The sequence below is a fragment of the Ochotona curzoniae genome, unplaced genomic scaffold (assembly GCF_017591425.1).
Source record: "Ochotona curzoniae isolate NIBS_2020 unplaced genomic scaffold, NIBS_Ocur_1.0 contig_2321, whole genome shotgun sequence".
Classification (NCBI taxonomy): domain Eukaryota; kingdom Metazoa; phylum Chordata; class Mammalia; order Lagomorpha; family Ochotonidae; genus Ochotona; species Ochotona curzoniae.
In genome coordinates, this window is record NW_024465421.1 from 19,472,049 (window position 1) to 19,493,252 (window position 21,204).

At 47.7% G+C, this 21,204-nt stretch overlaps 1 protein-coding gene across 1 annotated transcript; it reads right to left on the reverse strand.

Moving 5' to 3' along the window:
- Window positions 1-369: 369 nt before the first annotated feature.
- Window positions 370-20,993, reverse strand: CUNH16orf72 (chromosome unknown C16orf72 homolog). Its single transcript, XM_040973353.1, has 4 exons — window positions 20,380-20,993; window positions 19,574-19,654; window positions 13,539-13,814; window positions 370-2,753 (listed from the first exon to the last, which is right to left on the reverse strand). Exons 1-4 carry the CDS (start codon window positions 20,603-20,605, stop codon window positions 2,509-2,511), a joined length of 828 nt encoding a protein of 275 aa, XP_040829287.1. The 5' UTR covers window positions 20,606-20,993; the 3' UTR covers window positions 370-2,508.
- Between the last annotated feature and the right edge of the window lie 211 nt (window positions 20,994-21,204).

Here is a 21,204-nt window from a genome sequence, read left to right on the forward strand (position 1 = left end):
GAGAGTGCCATGAGCAGACTCGGTGCACAGAGGAAAGGACCTCTGCATGTGCCGGTTTTGGAATCCAGCCTGCACACTCAGGAGACTGAAAGCATCAATGTCACCTTTACAAAGTACCACACAATCGCTTCTCGGCCTTTTGCTTAAGATCAAGTATAGAAAGTGCCACACAAAGATGTCATCTTTCATGATTTGCTCTGCATCCTAACTGCTATGAAGACGCATTTCAAAAAATCCAGCTGTCAGAACTAAGTTTTTCCTTGGAGAAATCGGCTCCCTTGCTGCCTGGGGGCGCATTAGAGAACAATGGGGGAGGGGTGGGCACCACAGTACTTAACATTAATGCAGTGGAACAAAGATAACAAATGCTAAAGTTTTTAAAAAGTTTAATGGGGCCAATAAGGCATATAAATTGTGTTCTGGCAGACATGAAGACCTGCTTTCTCTTACCAAAGAAAATGGCACATATTTTATCAAAATTTGACAATCGAGAGTAAAGGGTTCTGAGAGTAAGCTTCAGAGCACCAACTTAAACAACCAAAAATTGTTATTCAACTTGGGAAGAGGAACTAGAACAAAGGTGTAGAGGAGAGATTAAATACGTAATCGTCAATCTCGAAGTCCCGCAGGAACCAGAGCTCCGGCTGCCTGGGAGCAAAGCATCGCCCCAGCACCCCAGCTCTAGAGCCCCAGTCACAAGGATAAACAAAGACAACCCAGCGCATCTCCTGCTGGACTCCCTCGGGAGCCGTTAGGCCACACAGGCTGGTCCGACTCGGGTAAATGACAGATTGCTAGAATTCTTCCTGCTATTGTTATGTTCAAACCAGGAAAAAAAAAAAAATACCCATTTCGCAAAAATTTAGAAATACCTCACTTTCATAGCTAGTTTTAGTATGGAATTCACTTCTTTAAATAAGGGCTATATCTATAAGGATTACAGAACTTCAATTCACACATTTCTAATATTCCATTCACATCTCACCCAGTCAATGAATATTATGGTTAACTTAGCAAAGTTTCTTCACAGAAAGATATTATTAAATAGCTAAAGAAATTGCAAACTTTAACAAAGTGCTGTGAGTAATTACCAGAAAAAAAAAAACCCTTACACTGATTTGCAATGGTCATTTAAGGATAAAAATAGGAAGTAACTGATCCTGGACTACAAGTTTGCAAGGAAACATTTTTCACTGTCCTACTTGATATATACTATAATATGATAGAGTAAATTACAGTACCTGGCAGGCTGACATCAGTTCTTCATCTAAAAAGACTATCGTTCAGTTCAAGGTATTAAAAATGAAGGTGAAACATGCTCTAAAACACCGTAGCTACAAGAGATCTCACACTCCAAAGAGGAACCTATTGGGACCTTCTATTTAGGTTCACCTAACATCTAGACAACCTCCATGCGATTCCATCTTTTCCAGAATGAGACTTTCCACTGCGCCTTTCAGGAGCGGGGCTGGGAGACAGGGGGAGCTGGATTTTGTTAAGTTGTGATCGTTCCAGCAGATAAAATAGGTCTTTATCATCTTCCATCTGTGACCATGGAACTGCACAAAACAGGGTGTCCATGAAGAATGGCAGAGTGTGAAAGCCCCAGCACCCGCCCTCCCTCCCCATCCATCTCCCGCTCACTTGACACTGCCCTAAAAGGAAGCCCATTCTCAAAGTTCATGACCTCTCTTTCAGGTCACCCTGAATGCCGGCTACATGTTGACATTTACCAGGAGGAAAATATCCTGCATAGGAAGTAGTACTTGTCTTAAAACTGAGTATTTTAAGCCTAGGGGGTGAATCTGGGGCAGGTGAGTAATATTGCTACTTTTAGAGCACTAACACACACAAGTGAGTCCAATAAAGTTCTTTGTATTGATTTAAGTATTACTTGCATGGCCATCATAGCACCTCTTTACATCACACAATCACCAGAATTGAGAAACTGTTGAAAAACTTAAATGTGGGCAAAGTCAATAACTAGAAGTTGCACACTGTAATACAGAACCAGGTGCAAGGTACAGTGCCACTGCAAGAATGGAAGCCTAATGATTTGACAGTGAAGCCAAATCGTATTTTTAGACAATTTTAGGAACCTGGCAATACTGTTGAAGCAAAAAATACTCAACACAGCAGGCAATGGACAAAACAAAAAAGGCATTCTATAACCAAATAAACATCTGATATTTTCTTTCCCTTTGAGAATAAATACAGTTAAGGTCACTTTTTGCCTTGGAACGGATATATGTTTGCCTATGATGATCTTGCTAACGACTACAGGATATCTGATGTCCTCTGCTAGGATTATAGTTTGAAGAAAGCCATAGTTACAAGAGGCATCTACTGGAAATACCTACAACTTCCTTTTATGGCAACCACTACAGAATTCACTTGTCTTAAACAGTGAACAAGGGAAGATGGCCTCATGTTTCCTTTGCAATCATAGTATATGTTGAGGATCAAGTGGCTTTCAAGCAGCATGGTGGGTGTGAAAATGTCTGCGGTTTAGATCATTCTGTTGCGTTTATGGGTTGGTGAGTCTGTAATGACATCGCCACACTGGGCTGAGGTACGCTTTCTAGTTCCACCATTGTCCAAGTGGAGTGCCATTTCTTCTGATATGAAAGTGTTCAAATCGACATCATGGAGTCCATTTCTCCTTCGACTAGCATTCGATCCACTGCTTACATGTGTAGGAGAGCCTGGGGTACTCGAACGCACGCTTATACTAGCCATTGCACCACTAAGACCTAGGAAGAAGAAAAGAGGGTTTAGAGTTGCTCGGTTATTCGACCCTTTTGAAAGCAACCCACTTTACTTTCCATGTTGTCACAGTGCCAAAAGATTTCTACTTCCTTTGTAAGAGGTCACCAATGAGCACTTTAATTTGGGAGAAAAACAAAAAACCCTGGTGATACTACCAGTTGTTGAAAACTTCCTGTGTCCAACACCAGACTAAGTGTCCAGGCATCGTGAAGCTCTCACACTTTCTCATTAACAAACACCTACGCTACACAGCTCACAGATAAGGACAGGAGGGGCTTGCTCTAAACCGGGGAACTCTGGTGACCCCCCTACTTTGGGTCACCAGTCTGATAGATCCCTCCAATGTGCTGTGTCCTTAAATGGTGCACAACAGAGACTAACATTTCCAGGCCCTTCACCCAGTCCAGTACACTGCAAGCCACCATGCCAGCACCGTAAGGGTATGAAGTGGGTGTGACCACCCAGTGTCAGGACTGTGTGTGACACACAGCCCGCCTTCAACAGCCTGCACCAGCCTCACCTCCCTTAGAAGAGCAAGGGCAGGGACAGTGCCAACTCCCAGGGCACACTCAGGGTGCATGAAACCCACCCAGCACTCACTGTTGGACTCTTTTACACACCTTTAAGGAACTCAAACTCCAATTCTACTCCTAGATGTTTAGGATAAACCTGTGAAAGGCACAATATTGGGCCAAGAAGCATGAACTGAAAATTTTAAAATCTGACATCACTTGTAGTGGATTTTCTGCCTCAACTCTCCCTCCACTAGCCCCACCTAGATATTGGTACTGATAAAATTCACACCTAAACCTAGGTAAACCAGTATTTCAGAGATCAACACTCCTAGGCTCCACATTTTAACATCAGCTGACAGTTTGACTCAGTGGGGGCTCATTCTAATCTTTAGAAAAGAAATGGTTTCAAATTGAATGGGAGGCACCTCATACCACATGAGTAAGTTGAATTCCACCTCAGTGGATAATGGTATTACCACCACCCAGCCCAGCCTCGGGCAGCACCTGCTCCCTGGCTCTGAGCACTCTACTCCAGGAACCTGCCCTAGCTCCTCTCCTTTGTACTGGCCCTCACAGGAACTCAGTCTAGGATCCCTCTGTAAGACTTGCCACAGTCATCATCTTAAAAAAAAAAAAAAAACCTATTAGGGGCTTCCTAGACCAATTACTCTCAAAGTGCTTTTTAATTTTAATCCTCCGAACAATACTGTGACATCTTCAGTACTTCCATCCTGCAGAAGAAAAATCAAGTCTCAAAGGCTCATTCGCCCAAGGCCAACAGGTAACCACCAAGTGCCGGGACTCACTCAAGGCGAACCTACATTCTTATCACAACTCTGCTGCCCCTGTTAAGGCCTCACACATCTTGGCAAGTGGGGCACGCGGGCCTAGGGCTGGCAGGCCAGAGACCTAGTTTCTCACAGCTGCTCTCTCCCTGCCGACACTGCAGCCCCAGTATCCCAGTGTGAGCGTCCTACCTAGCTTCCCATCATTTCGGTGGGGTGGGAGGGTGGCCTTCAACCTCTCAATGCACACTGCTTTCCTACTTCTATTTCAGTCTCTTGCTAACTTGTCTTCCTCCTGCTTTGAATTCTCTGTTCCTTTTGGAGACCAATCTGTAGGCTTTTCTTCTGCCCAGCGGGCTGGGGTCACCCAGGGTGACATCCTCACTCCTCAGCTTACCCAGGGGCATCATTTTCCTAATTGGTCCCACAGGGACAAACCTTTCTCATGTGCCCAAGGGCACACCCATGTTTATAACTGCCCAGTGGGCATCACAGACTTAGCATCTTCAGAAAAGGAACTGTACTGGATCTTCCCCCAAAGCACACCGGATTACTTCATTTAAAAAGAGAGACCTCTGCACAATCAACCCTTCCTTCCTTATAGTGTATGTTATCTCTACTGAACGAACTTAACACAGTACCTGGCACACAACATTCACTGAATTCTACAAAGTAATGCTGCAGGGTCCTAATCCTCCTAATTGAAATTCCAGGTCCAACTGTTGATGTCTATTCACCTCCAAGGCCAGAGATATACCCGGGCACCTCGGGACTGAAAACTTCACAGCTCATAAGGTGGTACCCCAAAATCACCTACAGCCTTTAATAACAACCTTTCCACACTTGCTGCATAATGCAAATTTGGGCATCTGGCAATTAACTGGGCTACTTCTATCACTAAATTTAGGAATCCCCCTTCACTTGAAATCACAGAACAAAATCCAACAAAGCCCACCCAAATGCCCTTCTTGTTATTGTTAGGGTCCCAGGGCAATGTGCCAAACACTGAAGGCTCACAACTGGTCAGAAGTGTCACAAGCCCTTGGAGCAATGTCTTACTACATCCATAAAAAAGATACTTAAAGAGACATAATTTGGTCTATTTGGAAAGCTCCCCAATATCCTCTGGAAACTTTCCATCCAGTGTAGGACAGCAGTCTGACAGGTCGAGTAAAACCACAATGCACAAACGCTACTCTCCAAACTGAAAGTCTGGTTTGGGTTCACCTATTTCATTGCCCCCAAAAAGACTTCACAAATGTTAAAAAAAAAAAAAAAAACAATTAAGATTAACAACCAAAAAATATGTATTTTTACAAATCCCAAATTTTATTTTATAAGCCAGTGACAGCTGCTGGGAGATGCAGCAGGAACCTTAGCTAAGCCACATGAACAGTCAGGCCTATACAAGTACAGAACATCGGAACATGCTTCGCAACCAAAAAGCTAAGTGATATGTCCTGAGGCCATACAACTTAATTTCTACCAAAAAATACACTTTTCCAAAAGGCTACAGAAATATCAATTGACAAAAGCAGAACAAGTAGCATGATTAGACAGAAGTCTCAATTGCTTAACAAAAGATAAGTAAAAATTTCAAAGTTTCTGCATAAATTGCAAATGATTAGTGCAGGAGCAAGGGGAGATTGAGATGATTTAATTAACCTTTAAAGCTTCCACTGCAGCTAATACAAATTTACAGTCTGGGTTATTGGAATTCGAGTTACATGGCAAATTATTAAAATAAGCAGCACAGAGCTATTATTATACCAAGTTCATGCTTAGGATGATAGGAAAATGCTGTTTTGCAGAATTAATTACATGTAATCCCAGTTTCCCAGTATAGTTAGATCACATACAGGCAGAGAAAGCAAATCCACCCCATTCATCTCACAACTGACTCCCTGCTCCCCAGCCCCTCCCCAGCCCTGGGGTGCACAGGCACTACCCCACCATGCAGGGCCAGGCCCTCCAGGCCACATAATGGGGGATTTGCAATCCCCACGACTTGATCCAAGGGGGCAGCATCCTCACCATGAGCCCTAGACAGCACCAGGGCAGAGCACTCCCCGTTCAGAGCTGTGTGCCGAGGCCAGGCCAAGAGAGCATTTACAGTGTCCGAGAGGGGTCACGGATGTACCAGAGGACTCGCCCATTTAAAGAGAAATCCTACCAGGAAGACCTTAGGCATTTGAAGGAGATACCACTCCCCACCCCCAATCTGTAGATCATAATACTGAATTTTTATTGAAGTACACTAAATCAAACCAGTTTACAAAGATACACGTGTCACACCAAGAAAACATTTCAGTTAAATGCTGACAGCCCAAAGTGCTTTCCATTTTTCAAAGACAGTTTTTAATGCCATGGGAAAAATACTCACGACGTTAAAATAAGAAAAAGAATAAAAGAGCAAGATACAGTACCATACATGCAGTATGATCTCAACTCGGAAATAATTTTCATACTTTATACATTGAAAAAGACTGGGAAGAAACGTACCACACATTGACTGCATTTAGCTCTATAGAGTGGGGCAACAAGATACTCAACTTTTTATTTTTAGGAAATTTTCAAGAAATGTCATAATTAGAAAATTAAAACTCAGATATTAAACTGCTTCACAACTACTGACAGAGAACTAAGTCAAGCAAACTGGCAATGAAGCATGGCCACATGGTCTTTTTTACAATTAAAAAAAGTCAAACAAAATATTACTACATTGTTCAAGACAATTTTGTATTATTGGTATCAGCAGCTTTTAAGTCCTACCTCCAGAAGTTTCCATAACTTGGATCTACTGATGTTAACATACAGAAAATGTCCATCTCAATTGCCTTAACCATTCTTGTTGTCAGAGGCTAGTTTGAACAAACGTATAATTCAGAAATTTTAGCCTTCAGCAGAGATTTAATGAAAGATTCTTCAAAATATTGTGACGAGGTTTAAACAATTAAATAGTATTGGTGCATTAATCTTACATCTGCATTTCCAAGTTAGGTTTCTTAGACACATTTTTCTGTAAAGCAGCCATCAGCAACAGTTCTGTTTTTTCAAACAGATGCAGACTACAGCACTGCACAAGCCTTGAGGCACACGCTGGGCGTGTGGGTGTCCTCTGACAGGAAAGGGATGCTCCCAGTAGTGAAATAAATCCCCCATAGGTCCTTGCAACAGTAAGCACCAAGGCCTCTCCTCCGCCCTCCACCGTCAGGCCACAAGCCCCCGACTCCACCCATGTGTCAGCAACCCAGGCATATTCTGAAGGGTCGGCTGTATCAACAGAGATGAAGAGTGACAGGAAAGGGATGCCAAGTGAGAACTAAACAGGAATCAACCTCTCCACACGTGTGCCCAGCATCAGGAAAGGCATAGCTTGACAAAGTTTAGTAAATCCCCATCACTCTGGCCTACACAGGCCATAGAATGTTTTGAGCAGTGAAAAAAAGAAAAGCTACAAAAACTTGTGTTCAGAGAAAATCCAACTGGTTCAGGTCACCTTTAATCACAGCATTCCATAAAGTAAGGGAAAAAATGGTAGCTACTTCATGCTTCCATCTGACAAATTTGCCACATGCCTTACTTTTTTTCTTCCTTTCTGCCCATCCCAGGCCAAGCACTGTGGCTTACAAGGTAAAACCACCACCTGTAACATGAGCATCCTGCATGGGAGCTGGTTCATATCCCTGCCACTCCACCTGCTTCCCAGTTTCCTGCTTGTTAATGACCTGAGGAAAGTAGGAAATGCCCCAGTGTTTGGGCCCCTACCACAGCACTGCACAAGCCTTGAGGCACACGCTGGGCATGTGGGTGTCCTCTGACCCCCACAGGAAGCTCCTAGCTTCAGCCAGGGATAATCTGGGAGTGAACCACCAGATGGAAGGTTTCTGTGGAGGAACCTGATGACTCAATGAGTCGGGGTTCCTACAGCCCAGAGATCTTGGGGGTCCTCCCCTGTACTGCACTGGGCAGGGCAGGGGAAAGGGAGCCACAAACGCCCAAGATGACAGTCACCCAAGGTGACAGCAACATGTGCACCTGGTTTATATCCTTCAACATGTGTAACATTCTACCAGGCCAGAAACCCTAACAACACTCCAGCTTGTCCATCTTTTTATCACCTGCCCTGACACCAACCTGCTCACCATGCTGAGGGCTCAGCAGACAACACAAAGACTACAGAATGAAAACGTGACAACACACACTTTTTAAACGGCTTCACCTTTTCCAGAAGTATCTAAAGAAATCCTAACCCCTAACACCAAATCCACAAAAGGGTTTTCAAACCAAAAAAGACGCAGCCTTCAGTGTTGAGGGGCTGCTGTCTTAAATCACAAAGAATTTACGGGGGAAAAAAGGCTTTCCTTTCACTTAATTATTTTAGAAATTTTCTGGTGTCATTAGTATGTGCTGGAGCACCTAAGTTAGCCCAAGCCCCTTTCTGTATGTATGCTAGAGATCTCCTTAGCCCACTGTCTTAGCTTGCTTTAAACAGAAGTTATAAACATGGCAGCGTACAGCTTATCTGTACAGCCTGTTCTACACCAGGCCCTACATGTGACAACATTTGAGTCTGAAAAGATGTGTCATTTTAAAAAGTTAACTACCAGACAGGCCCAGTGAAGATTACTACCAAGAACTAAAATCAAGGGCCTCAATGTCACCAGACAACCCTGGAAAAGTCACCTAGGCCGTGATGTGTGCGAGAAAGAGCTTTGGGTAGAAGCCATCAGATGCTTGCCCTATACACCCCGCACCCTGAACACACTCCCAGCCTCATTCTGGGCCCTTCTGTCCCAGTTCACACAACAGAGGGAGTAACTCAGCAGGAGGAGAGACAGCCTGGCAAACCAACGCAAATCCCTCTCCAGTCAGAAAAAACACATTTCACTAGATCAGGAGTGGGAAAGAAGCTCTGGAGCTTAGCAAGTAAAAATGAACTCTCCCTCTGCAATCTAAAAGTTGAGGCAAAAATGAGCAAGTCTGGGATCCTGGGCACAACGCCCAGCTTTGGAGTAGCACTGTCCAGGTTCCAAGAAGTCGCTCCCCAAGACCTAGGATCAACCAGTCCTCTTCCTTTCCTCAAGGCAAATAATGCCATGGTCAGTGGGTAACCTACACCACCCTGATACAGAACACACCACACTGGCTTAGAGAGTTGGGAAGATGCCACCCGGCGTAACCCAGAGCATGAAGCTTCTACACAAAGCCTGTGTGCTGCTCTCACCACAAAGCAAGAGACGGCAGGTCACAAAGCATCCGTCACCCACAGGGAAAACCCCAGACACACCAGACCTATGTGTTCTGACGTCCTCCTCAGAGCAGAAAGCCTGGAGACCTTCCCCACCTACTCTCCCAACCCTACAGAGCAGTGCAGGGAAGCAGAGGCAGAAACCCTAGCCCTGCCAGCACAGCGCAGGCGGGTGAGCCACTCTACCACGCAGGAAAGTATTCTACCTTAGCCCAGCACACCTTTCTTTACATTGGGGGAGAACCTCCTCAGCCCTATGTGGACAAAGCTAACACTGAAAATGCAGCCCAGAAAAACAGCCCCCTCTCAGGTGCACCTAGGACCACGAGGCACACAGCTTACATTTTACCCTAAATGCAGTCACTGCAGATTGTAATCCCTCCCCACTTGGTGTTGGACTCATTCATTTCATAAAATGTGTTAAACCTACATGGTGAACACAGAAGACACACCTACGAGAGCTTCCTGGGTCAGGTTTTTGTATAGTCAAAAGGAAAAAAGACAACTCCTCTATACCCAAGCAGCCCTGGCTGACTGGAAGGGAGAGAAGCCTTGGAGAGAGAGCAGGGCAGCCTGCGGAGAACAGAGGACTGAGGGAGGGCCCAGAGGATGAGCAGGCTGGCAGCATGAACAGAGATGGACTCCTGACGAAACAAGGTATTATTCATAAAATTGAAACAAGTATTAGCAGCAGTGTGTGAGGGCCACGACAACCCCAGGCTAATTCAGACTTCACCCACCTACAGGGTAAGCAACCAGTGAAGCACCAAAAGCAAAAGGATCACTCCGGGGCTCTGGTTGGGTCAGCCGAGGCTTAGACGAGAGACTACACTGAGCCCATACCCAGGCTTCAGTATGAAATACATTTGAAATTTCTGCTCCAGGAACAGCTTACATCAGCCACATTCCTGAAACATTAAAATGTAATTCAGACGCATGTTGTTCCAGCAGAAGTTCTCTGGAATCTGAGAGGCTAAAGGAGGGAGGGCAGCACCCTGGCTGTCTCCAATGGCCACGGGGATGTGCACGACAGCAGGACACACGTGTGGCAGCAAGAGAAGGTGGAAAGGAGGTGATCCAGAAGGGCCCACGCAGGAAGCAGCTGCAACTAGAATCCCAAGAATGAAACTAAGCAAAGTGAAAAACCTAAGGAAAGGCTTGGAGGGGCGGTGTCCAAGAAACAGAAGAAACAAGGAACAATCAAAACGATGAACTGGACCAAATGGCATTTGGTCCATCAGAAATATTACAAAAAATAAATTTATCTACGTTTGCAATAATGTCCTCATTTTCAGACTAGAATTTGAGAAAGTAAGGACAGACACTAACTTAGCACAAGCTTCTGTGCCTCCACTCTTCCTTTTTTTTTTTCCTTTTGACAAGAATGGGTTGGGTAGATATCAGGAGTTTGTTTTTTGTTTTAAATTGGAAAGTCGGATATACAGAGAGGGAGAGAGACAGAAAAGGAGATCTCCCATTCATTGTTTCACTCCCCAAGCGGCTGCAATGGCTGGAGCTGTGGCAATCCAAAGCCAGGAGCCAGGAGCTTCTTTCGGGTCTCCCACGCGGGTGCAGGGTCCCAAGGCTTTGGGCCGTCCTTGACTGCTTTCCCAGGCCACAAGCAGGGAGCTGGGTGGGAAGCAGGGTCACCAGGATTAGAACCAGCGCCCATATGGGATCCCGGTGCATATGAGACCAGAACCCTAGCCACTAGGCCACTGTGCCAGGCCCTCCGCTATTCCTAATGCCCAGATGAGTGGGTGCCAGAGTAGACAAACAAGCAGCAAGCAGCAGAGAAGTGTCAAAGCCAAGCACTTTCACAGCCTCTGCTCACCAAGCACCCTGCAAGCACCGAGCTTCTCGCTACACGGGGCCACAAGCCCAAAGAACAGAACATCAGGAACTTCCGTCCTCACAATAATCAAAGCATCTCATTTCTTCCTGCAAATAGAGTATATTTTATGTATCTCTGGGTGTGTTTTCATGAAGTACTGGCAGTATAGGGGCTTACGATTTTAAAAAAGGGCACGGGGAGGAAAACTGTCCTCTCCTACAAGGAGACAGGACATGAGGGACATGGCATCTGACCACATGAGCAGACTGCACAAATCTCATGGGAAATATACTTCCTGGAAATACGTGTGCAACGCAGATTTCTTAGGCCAAAATCATGTCTGCCTCAGAATACCAACGACTCTTTTTCCAGGTCCCTCTAACTCCAAAAACCTCAAGCACTTCCCCAGGAGCCAGTGGGCAACTCCAAATAAAGGACCTCAATGTCCACTCACACCTCATCAATCTGGCGGATCAACTGTAAGCAAAATTACATTCTGCCGTATTTATCCTAATTAAGATGTTTCTAACTATATATGTTAGATTACCTTAAAAGTTATCACTTGATTTACAGACTACTCAACACTCAGTTGTTAACCTAGCTTTCAGTCACCAATGCCCTAAAACTACAAACAATTCAAATTACTTTCATGCTCTAATCAGGCTAGTGGTTTCCCTCAATATCTGATGTGTTTGCAAATCATCAGAGCACAAAACTTGTTTTTGCAGACTTTCAAGGGGTCCTATTTACAACCCAGTTCTACCTGCATAAATTATAAGTATGAACTCTAATAGTACCATACCAGATGAGCGCTACATTATGAATTTGCTGGAAGATTATTTTTCTATGAAACTTGCTTTTCAAATGCTCACAATTTAAATATCAAATTATAAATAGTCCTTCCTATAACTATATCATGATTAAATCCCCAATGTTCAGGAACGTAAAAAAAAACATGGGTTGAACAGAATCAACTCAAGAAATACAATGAGAGTTGGAGGGCAATCATTTATCCAAGGACAGAGGCTGGCTTGACCTAAAATACACTGCGACATCAAGATTTCTAAGACTCCTGGCTTGTGTATTTCTTTAGCCTCTTCTCAAATACATGAGTATAATACAAAACCATATTGTTATGGAGTATGGAATGAGTCATAAACCCACTTGATGATGGAAATCAAGGACAGAACACTAACACTCCCATGCCCTAAAATTGGTCTGACAGACTGTGTACATCTCGAGCCTGTTTAAAGGAAAAGTCTAATTTGACAAGAGCTAATTGACCTCATTTCTGCCCAAGTTCCTCAAATTCAGCAGTCTATTCCACTACACTAGAGCTGTAAGATGCATCCACACAATATATCCACACCTTCTTCAAATAAATGTCCTTATTCTTAACTTGTCAGAAGCAATCAGGATTAAAGGCAAAGCAAAAAAGAAGCCTTTTCCCAATCCTGCGCTTGGATGGGGGATTTAGGGGGTAACCTAGGTTTCCTAGGCCACAAGAATCTGTACGGGCATTCACCTCAATGACACAGAAGCGCTATCTGACTACCAGGTTAAACACTGAAACGACCTACATTACAGCCCAGGAATATGAGCTCTGAACGGGCCCCAGTAGCTCACTCACTGCATCGACCTGCTCAGCTGCGTCCAAGATCCAAGCTAGCCATCAGTCTGACTTTCCATTTTGTTGAGTATTATTCTATAGCAGTGTTAGATGCTGTCATGTCCCAGTTCTACTTGGAAGTCTGAACTGGAGAGCAACACACCACACTCACTACCTTCCCCAGGCTTCTCCAGAAACACTAGCACCCCTGGGGACGTAGGCCTGCAGCTGACAGCCCAGCCTGCGGAGAGGGTCATGGTCTCTGGCTGCCCTTCTGAGGGCCCTAGCAAAGCAACAGGACTTGAGGGTGGCAGTCAAAAAGAAAACTGCCAGCTCTCCCATCTATCCGCTTTCCCTGTCAAAGGCAGTTAGTTCCCAGTCTCCACAGGATCCTGGCAATTACTGTCTTACCTGCTTGTCCCCAAGGAATTGTAAGTTTAACAATTCTCAAGACACAAGAACTTCCTGTGACTCAGAGTATGAAGATATATACAACATAGAAGTATAAATTAGTAAATTCTAGCCAATGTTATCTGTTATCATCACACCCATAAGCTCACACTAACTCTGAACATGTTTTTTAGGATGGTCTGCTGACAGTAACTGCCCACGTGAAGTCCTTGGCTTACATTCTAATGAAACATTGCTAGAGCAAGTGTTAACTGCAATGGACAAAAAACAGACAATAAATCTGGACCTAAGCCTACTCGTGAAAATGGGTCCACAGGCACATTCTTAACCATTTTTCCAAAGAAATATGTTTAAACGGCTTTACCATGCAGAGCTATGGCTTCCCGGAAGGGCTGCAAATCAGTCTCTACAGATGAGCTAGTTTCCGTTGAAGTAGCTCGGTTAGGGGACACTACAGTCAATCGTGGGGGAGCTCTAGAATTGCGTGGTGGAGGAACCTTGCCACACAGGAAGCTGATCAGATCTTCTCTGCGAATAGTTCTTCTGCGTTTTTTGACCCAAGCCAACACATCCTTATTGCGTCGCTGATAGCCAATCTGAATTCCAATATCAAAACTTCGTTGATGGGTATCCACGCTCTCTGTTAGAAAAGAAAAAGGATACATGATGAGCACTAGCCAGGCACGATTCACTTCAAGCCAACCATCTTACAAGTTAGCCAAGATGAGCAGGGGCTTCAAGTCTGTAGTACTGAGCTGAAATGCATCAATGCATCCCTGTCACCTTAGAAATGCAAGGTTCACACACAATATACTCCAGAGCTTTTCTTGTTCTTTAAAAAAAAAAAAGTGATCGCATGCCTTACTTAATCTAGCGTAAGAGCACTAAAGAACAGCGTAACTGTCAAACGTGCATTGATACCGTATTAGCCACACCTAAGATCCTGCTGACCTGAAGTCTCCCTTGTCCCTTCACTGCCAACAGGGAGACAGATTGAGTAAGAGGAACTACCAAGATCACAGGACAAAAGCAGAAGCGCAGCTCTTAACTACTCCTCAACAGATGACTACACCACGCACGAGGCTCGGGTCTTGCTCACCCATGCTGTCATTTGGAGACACAGTCCCACTGACAGGTTCACTGCACCAATTAGCAACACGCCAAAGGCAGTGGGAATTAAGAAATAGTGAGGAAAACTCATTCTGATCGACTACAACACCAAAACTAAACACCAGAGTAGAAATAAAGTGAGTCATCCATTTCCCAGGGTATATTCGTTCATGCTACTTGCAGTACTCAAAAGCTTTCTGTAACTCACAACCATTCCAACACACATTGCCTTAAAATTTTTGATTATTCTCCCTGTATCTACTGAACCTGAGTTTTTAGTGAGATGACCCCTATTCTTTTGTGGTTTTAAAAAAACTATCTGAAAATGTAAGCCACTAGTTATTTTCAGTTGAGTTGCTATGGCAACAGAAAACCAATGTTTTCCTTTATTTCTGAATCTTTAAAAACATCTGCACGTAGCAGATACATCTCTCTGCTACATTTCCTGGTTTCAGCTATCTTAATTCCTTGTCAGCTACAGCTGAAGTAGAGTCTGAAAAGAAGGACAACAACGAATAAAGACCTGTGTTCCAGAAAAAGACAGTCACCCACCCAGATACCACAAAGGATCTGAACTGAATAGACATGTTGCCAAACACACCAGCAAGGGCAGCGGCACAAGCCAATCGTTTCAACAAGGCTATCTCTTCAGCAGATGATCAGTCTGTATTGCTAAAGATTGACAGAAAAATGGAGTTATCCATTGCAGGCCAGCACTATGGCGTAATGGGTTAAACCACGCCTCCAACGCCAGCATCCCGAGGACACCCGAGGACACCTGGCTGCCCCACCTGCTCCAGCTCCCTGCTAGCACTCCTGCGAGAGCAGAAGATGGCCCAGGTGCTTGGTGCCTTTTATAATTTTTTTTTGTTTTTACGTAAACATTTGAAACTGAATTCAAGAGTCCAGAATCTAGTTCTCGCACCACTTGAGGGCACAGGGAGGCTAAGCCTCACATGGAGTCTACTGTAAAGATTAAATGCAGAACTCTAATGCACAATACAGACATTCTGTTGCTCTATTTAGTTACCTGAAATTCACAAAACTTGGCGACTTAGCCAGAACAGGTATCTCAATGTCATCAACAGGCTGAGGCTTGAAGGATCTTTCTCCAAGTCAGCTAAGTGGCAATTACTCCTACAACCTGTTTCTTTTTCCTTGGCAAAAAAGCAGCTCTTACTCTGCTTAGAGAGTAACTAACCATAAAAGCGCACTGTTAAGTCAAAACAAAACTTCCAAGAACTACTGCTCACTATAAATATTTCCACCTAAATTTTTACTATCAGACTGCCAAAGGGGGAAAAATAATGATATTTCATTAGCATCACAAACATTTGACTCACAGCCAAAATAAAACTATTTGCAAATTATTTTGAGAAACTCCTACACATTTCCTAACCAACTGGCATCCAAAAATAGGTACCATCATCCTGATTTACTCTTCATCTAGCACACACAGCAAACGGGGGGCTAGTGCAGGGAGGCAGGGAGCGCCACACCTCAGTGCCGCCATCCCAGCTGCTCACTGCAGAGCCCTCTCCATATCCTGGTGTTCTACAGTCTCCAGCGCCAATCAGCCTAGGGACAAGAGGCAGCAGGTGGGGAGACAACCCCCAGGCAGGGGAGCCTGAGGCCCGGAACTCAGTCAACTCTACCTACCGCCTCCCACGCACCCGCCACTGCCAAGGGACGGCACACGCTTCACAGCCTAACTGCCCTTTACTGGAAACACTGCCCAGCACGCTGACATACACTGTACACCAGGCACAAAACTCAGCTGGTACTCTAAAGTCCGCGTTCTGGTAGTGGGTTACACTGCCACCTGTGAGTTAGGTATTTTTTTTAAGATTTATTTATTTTTACTGGAAAGGCAGATATACAGAGAGAAGGAAATATACAGCAAGATCATCTGTCCACTGGTTTGCTTCCCAAGTGGCTGCGATGGCTGGAGCTGAGCCAATCTGAAGCCAGGAACCTGAAACTTCTTCCAGGTCCCCCACAGGCAGATGTGGCTGCAGGGTCCAAGGCTTTCCCAGGCCACAAACAGGGAGCTGGATGGGAAGTAGAACAGCCAGGATATGAACCGGCGCCCCATGGGATCCTCATGCATGCCTGGTGAGGACTTTAGCCATTAGGCTACCATGCTGGGCCCACATGTTAGGTATTCTTGAGTTCTGGCTGCTCCACTTCCGATCCAGCTCCCTGATAATGCACCAGTGATAACAATGCAAAAGGCTCGCGTACTTGGGCCCCTGTCACTCACAGGGGAGACACAGTTGAGTGCCGGTCCCTGGCTTCAGCAGTTGCGCTCATTTGGCAAGTACACCAGCACCCAGAAGAATGTCTAACTCTACCATGAGGACAGAAGCCCTTGGCAACGCTGCTGGAGTAGACACTGCAAGGCAGGAAGCAGCCTAACGTAAGCAGCGGCACACAATGCTCCAAGCCTCACAGGCCTCTCAGCAACTAATGGTTCAAATTCATCTTGGAATGCAGCCATGGAACTCAAGAATCAAGAGAAAGTGGTAAATAATACCTGAGAAAGAATAATTCCAGAGGCCACTCTCCCTGCCATAAGCCAGGGCAGGCACTCCAGTGCAGAACATCTGGGACACCAGCTCCCACTCCAGGCAGCCTCCAGGCCCCACAGCGGCCTCCACAGGTACCACCTCAACAGGGCTACACTCCTCTCCCATCCCGGCCACTGAGCAAGAAGCCCCAAGCAGGATTCTAGACTCAGGTAAGACAAAACAGCTTCCCGCTGGGGCATCAGGAGCAGACACCCAAAGAAATGGGAGGTGGACTTGAGAAGCCAGCAGGCTGACCAGGTAGGCATCAGCTCTCTTGCTGCATTATAGATACAAGACACACACCAGGCCAACCACACAGACGTCCTCAACGGAGAACAGCAATCAGAATGTCTCATCCCTTTCCAAAAAAGGATCCACCATCTGAAAAAACAGGTACCCCAACTGCCTCAGGAAGGAAAGACCCCAGCATACATTCTCTTCCATATCCTTCCATATTCACATTACCCCAAATGAAAGTTCAACTATCCAGAAGCCTGCTGACAACCAACTGGGCCCCAACTGGACCCTTCTCATTCTGACCCAAGGTGCTCATTTCGGCAGTCATCAAGCCCTCCCCATCCCGCAGAATGCCCCATCTGAACCTGCAAGACGACTGACTACACAAAACCAAGGCATCAGCCCACTTCAAAGGATCCTCAGAAATCTCCCTGTCACTTACAACCACTATTTAATGTTAAGCCCACTTAGGACACCACCACACTAATTCTCCTGGCTCTATTTAAGATCAACAATTATCCCTAACTCACTACAGGCCAGTCCTCTGAAGCCCACACCCTGGGAAGGAAGGCCGCGAATGGGGTACCACCATACTCCTCTGGAATGGAGGCAAGGGATACAGTGTGGCTATCCAAAACAAAGATGTTGCACTGGATAGAAAGCAGATACAAAATGTAACTAGTTCACTCACAATCCAGTACTGACACAGTAAAACACCACAGAAGGCTTACTTAAAATAAATGCCACTCAAATTTTGTGACCAAAGAAAACTACAAAATCCTCAGGATTTTCAAATGAAATCAAATCTGCAAGCATTTCAGAGTTCAACTCTGAGCTCATCTTCCTGTACTGTGAATCAGCAATGGACAAAGCCAGCCAGCATTAGTCCTAAGGGGAGACATTCGGGATACAGCAGCACGAGAGTCCAGGTCTCGCCTGTGTCAGTCTAAGCCAAGAGCCTGGCACCCTGAAACCACTGAAAATGTGTCCTTTTCCCCTTCAAACAAAAAGGTTTCAGCAGCAACAAAAAAATATTATCCTGCAATAAAACCAGAACTGAACTATCAGTAACTGCAATGCAAATTAAATAGAACTCAAAAAATACATATACTTTTCTAAGTAGAAACCAGCCACAAATAACTATACTGCACTGGGGTGCGTCACTGCCAAGGCCACTGTACCCAGCACAACCAGGTCGGTGACTGCCAGGCAGGACGCAGGGAGATCGCCACTGGCCACTAATCCAAGAAGCTGATTTTGCTTCCTGTAAATTACACTCCAAGGACCTCAGGTTTTTAAAAACTAAGATGCAGTACTAGATCAAAACCCCATTTCTAGAAAGGGAGTCTGGAGCCACTCCACAGCACTCCCTCCACCCTCAAGCATGCAAGAAACAAAATCCCAAACACTCAGCCGCCTAAGATCAAAGCTGCCAACAAGGGCACCATTTAATTATGCGCCCCCCCAGGCTAGAGTACTGGCTCCTCAGCCCCCCAAAACGAGCATTCCTCCTCACCAGTTTGTTACCGGTTCTCACATTACTGCCCCCGCCCCCCAAAAGCCAGGATGTCCACTCACGTATGAACCCCCCAAACAAGGTTGTTTGTCCCATAGAACGCTGCCATGCCTTGCAAACAGGCGCTCCACTGCCCGCTTCAACTGAGCTGGGCGTTTCTTACATTGCCAATTCCCAGAAATGCACAAAGCCGGCCAACATTTGATATTCTTACTGCGATCTAGAGTTAAACTCAAATCCCATTTCTACAGAACCTTACCAAATACCAAACACACATTTCCAAATCTCCAAAGTCAGTAAGGCACAGAATCTCAGCCTGTGGTTCCCAGAAGCCCACAGGCGACCATCAGGTGCACTGACATACCTTCTTGTCAAAGGGACTCCAGACAGGCACCCCCAAAGACAACCCTAGCCATTTCAAAGCAACCATGGATTCCCTGCCAACCACGGACAGATACAACACGGCTTCTAAGAGAAGCAGCTGATGAGAAGAGCTTCCTGGATATGTGCACGGCCCAGGTGAGCAGATTTTCAAAGCTCTTAATCGCTATTTAATTGCTCTGCACCAAGCAAACGCCACCCAATTCAAAATCTCCTCCCAGCAGGTCCCTCTCCTCGGTCTGTGGTACAAATTTTAAGAAAGAAAAGCAAAACCAAACCACGAAGCAGCAGCTCCCCTCCCTCGACGCCTGTTCTAAAGAGAAGCAGGGTCTCTCACCTGGCAGCTCCTGGCTCCCCAAGGCTTTGGGGCCTAGCTAACTGCTGGCTGAGGGGGAAGGGGCCAAGGGGCAGCCCGGAGCCGCAGCAGGGGAACCTCTGAGCAGCAATGTCTCCGGGACATGGGGTGCAGCGGGGTGTCCGCACCACACCGGGGAGCCCCGCCTGGCGCCGGGGGCAGGGGCGGGGCCTGCACCTGGACCAGGGTGCCCGTGGCCCAGGACACCAAAGCAGGAAGAGTGTCCTCACCTTTGTAGAGATTGGTCACCGCGGTGGCTGCGTTTTGGAAGGGAACCCAGAGAGAAAGTCCTGGCTGCTGACACACACGGTCTGAAAACAAAACCAACCAAACAACAACAACAAAAAAAAAAAAAAAAAGGAGAGAAAAGGGAAAAAAAAAAAACAAAACAACACAGAGAGAGAGAAAAAGAGAGACGGAATGTTATTTGGGCGTCAATCACTCCGGAACGGCCATATTAGGTTTCGCCATTTTGTTCAAGGGTTTCGGGAATCCCAAACTAAGTGAGAAAGAGCTGAGCAGGCCGCCGGGGTCGCGGCGCGGTGGGCGCGGGCCGCGGCGGGGGCGCAGCGGCTGGCAGGGGGGCGCCCCCCGAGCAGACCCCGCCCCGAGGCCGCCTCCGGACCACAATAGCGCCGCGGCCCCGGCGCGTCCCTTCGCCATTTTGTGATGGGGGGGCGGGGAGAGGAGGGAGGAAACCCCGTTAAGGTCCCTCCCCGGCCCTGGAGACCCGCCCCGGGAACATCGGGACCCCCCGGCCCCGCGACCAGCGGACCCCAAAGTCGGACGATCGCCGCCCCCTCCCCGCCGGCCTCGGGAGCCACCCTCCCACCCCCCAGCCCGGGGAGGGGACAGGGCCACCCCCCGCCCCCGGTCGCCGCTCCGCGGGGTCGGAGGCGTCGGGGCCCGGACGACACCCGCGGCCAGCGCCTCCTCCTCCGCGGCGGCCGAGGGTGCGGGCGGGGAGCGGGGAGCCGGGTGCGGGGAGCGGGGAGCGGGGCTGGGCCGGGCGGCGCCAAGATGGCGGCGGCCTCACCTTTGTAGAGCTGGGCCACGGCGGTGGCCGAGTTCTGGAAGAGGTGCCACAGTTTCTGCTGCTTGTGCTCGGGCTGCGCGGCCGCCGCCGCCTCCTCCTGCAGCTCCGGGGACAGCTGCTCGTCCTGCTCGGCCTCGGCCAGGCACTGACGCTCCCACTTAGAGAACCAGTGCTCGGGCCCGTGCTCTTGGATCTCGGCCTCTCCCTCCTCCTTCCGCTCCTCCATCCTCCGCGGCCTCCCGCGGCCTCGTCGCCGCCGCCGCCGCGGCCTCCTCAGGCGGGGCCCCCGCGGGAGCGTCGTCGTCGAGCGGCCCGGCGCTGGGGCCCGGCGGCCAGCGGCGGCTCCTCGCGGCGGGGGCGACGACCCAGGAGGCCTCAAGCACCCCGGCCGGCCCCGCGCAGCCCGGGACGACCCCCCGCCCCGGGCTTGCCTACCGCCACCACCCCCGGGCCCGGCTCAAGGTCGCCGCGGACCAGACGACGAGCACCGCCTCGCCTCTCGCTTCGCCTCGCCCGCCGCCCTGGCCACTACCGTCCCCCCATGGCGCCGCGGCCTGCCTAGAGCCGCCGCCGTGGACCCCCCGACTTCCCCGCGCACGCCGGCCAGCGCAGCCGAGCCCCGACACCGAGCCCCGCCGCCTCCGCCGCTGCCGTCTCCGTCGACGCCTCTGCGGCTCTGGGCCCCCGCCCTCCCCCGCCCACATGCTGACAGCAGAAGGACCGCCCCCTCGGGCCCGGCGGCCCGGCCCGGTTGGGGCGCGCCCGCTCCGAGAGTCCGCATTGGTCCGATCCGACCGGTTCCGCGTGCCGGCCCCTGAACACAGC

Coding starts and splice junctions, on each gene's coding strand:
- CUNH16orf72 (XM_040973353.1), bottom strand. CDS start 20,605: ATGGAGGAGCGGAAGGAGGAGGGAGAGGCCGAGATCCAAGAGCACGGG. Junction 19,655..20,379: donor CGTGGCCCAGCTCTACAAAG/GTGAGGCCGCCG, acceptor TTTTGTTTTCAG/ACCGTGTGTGTCAGCAGCCA. Junction 13,815..19,573: donor GGTGACCAATCTCTACAAAG/GTGAGGACACTC, acceptor CTTTTCTAACAG/AGAGCGTGGATACCCATCAA.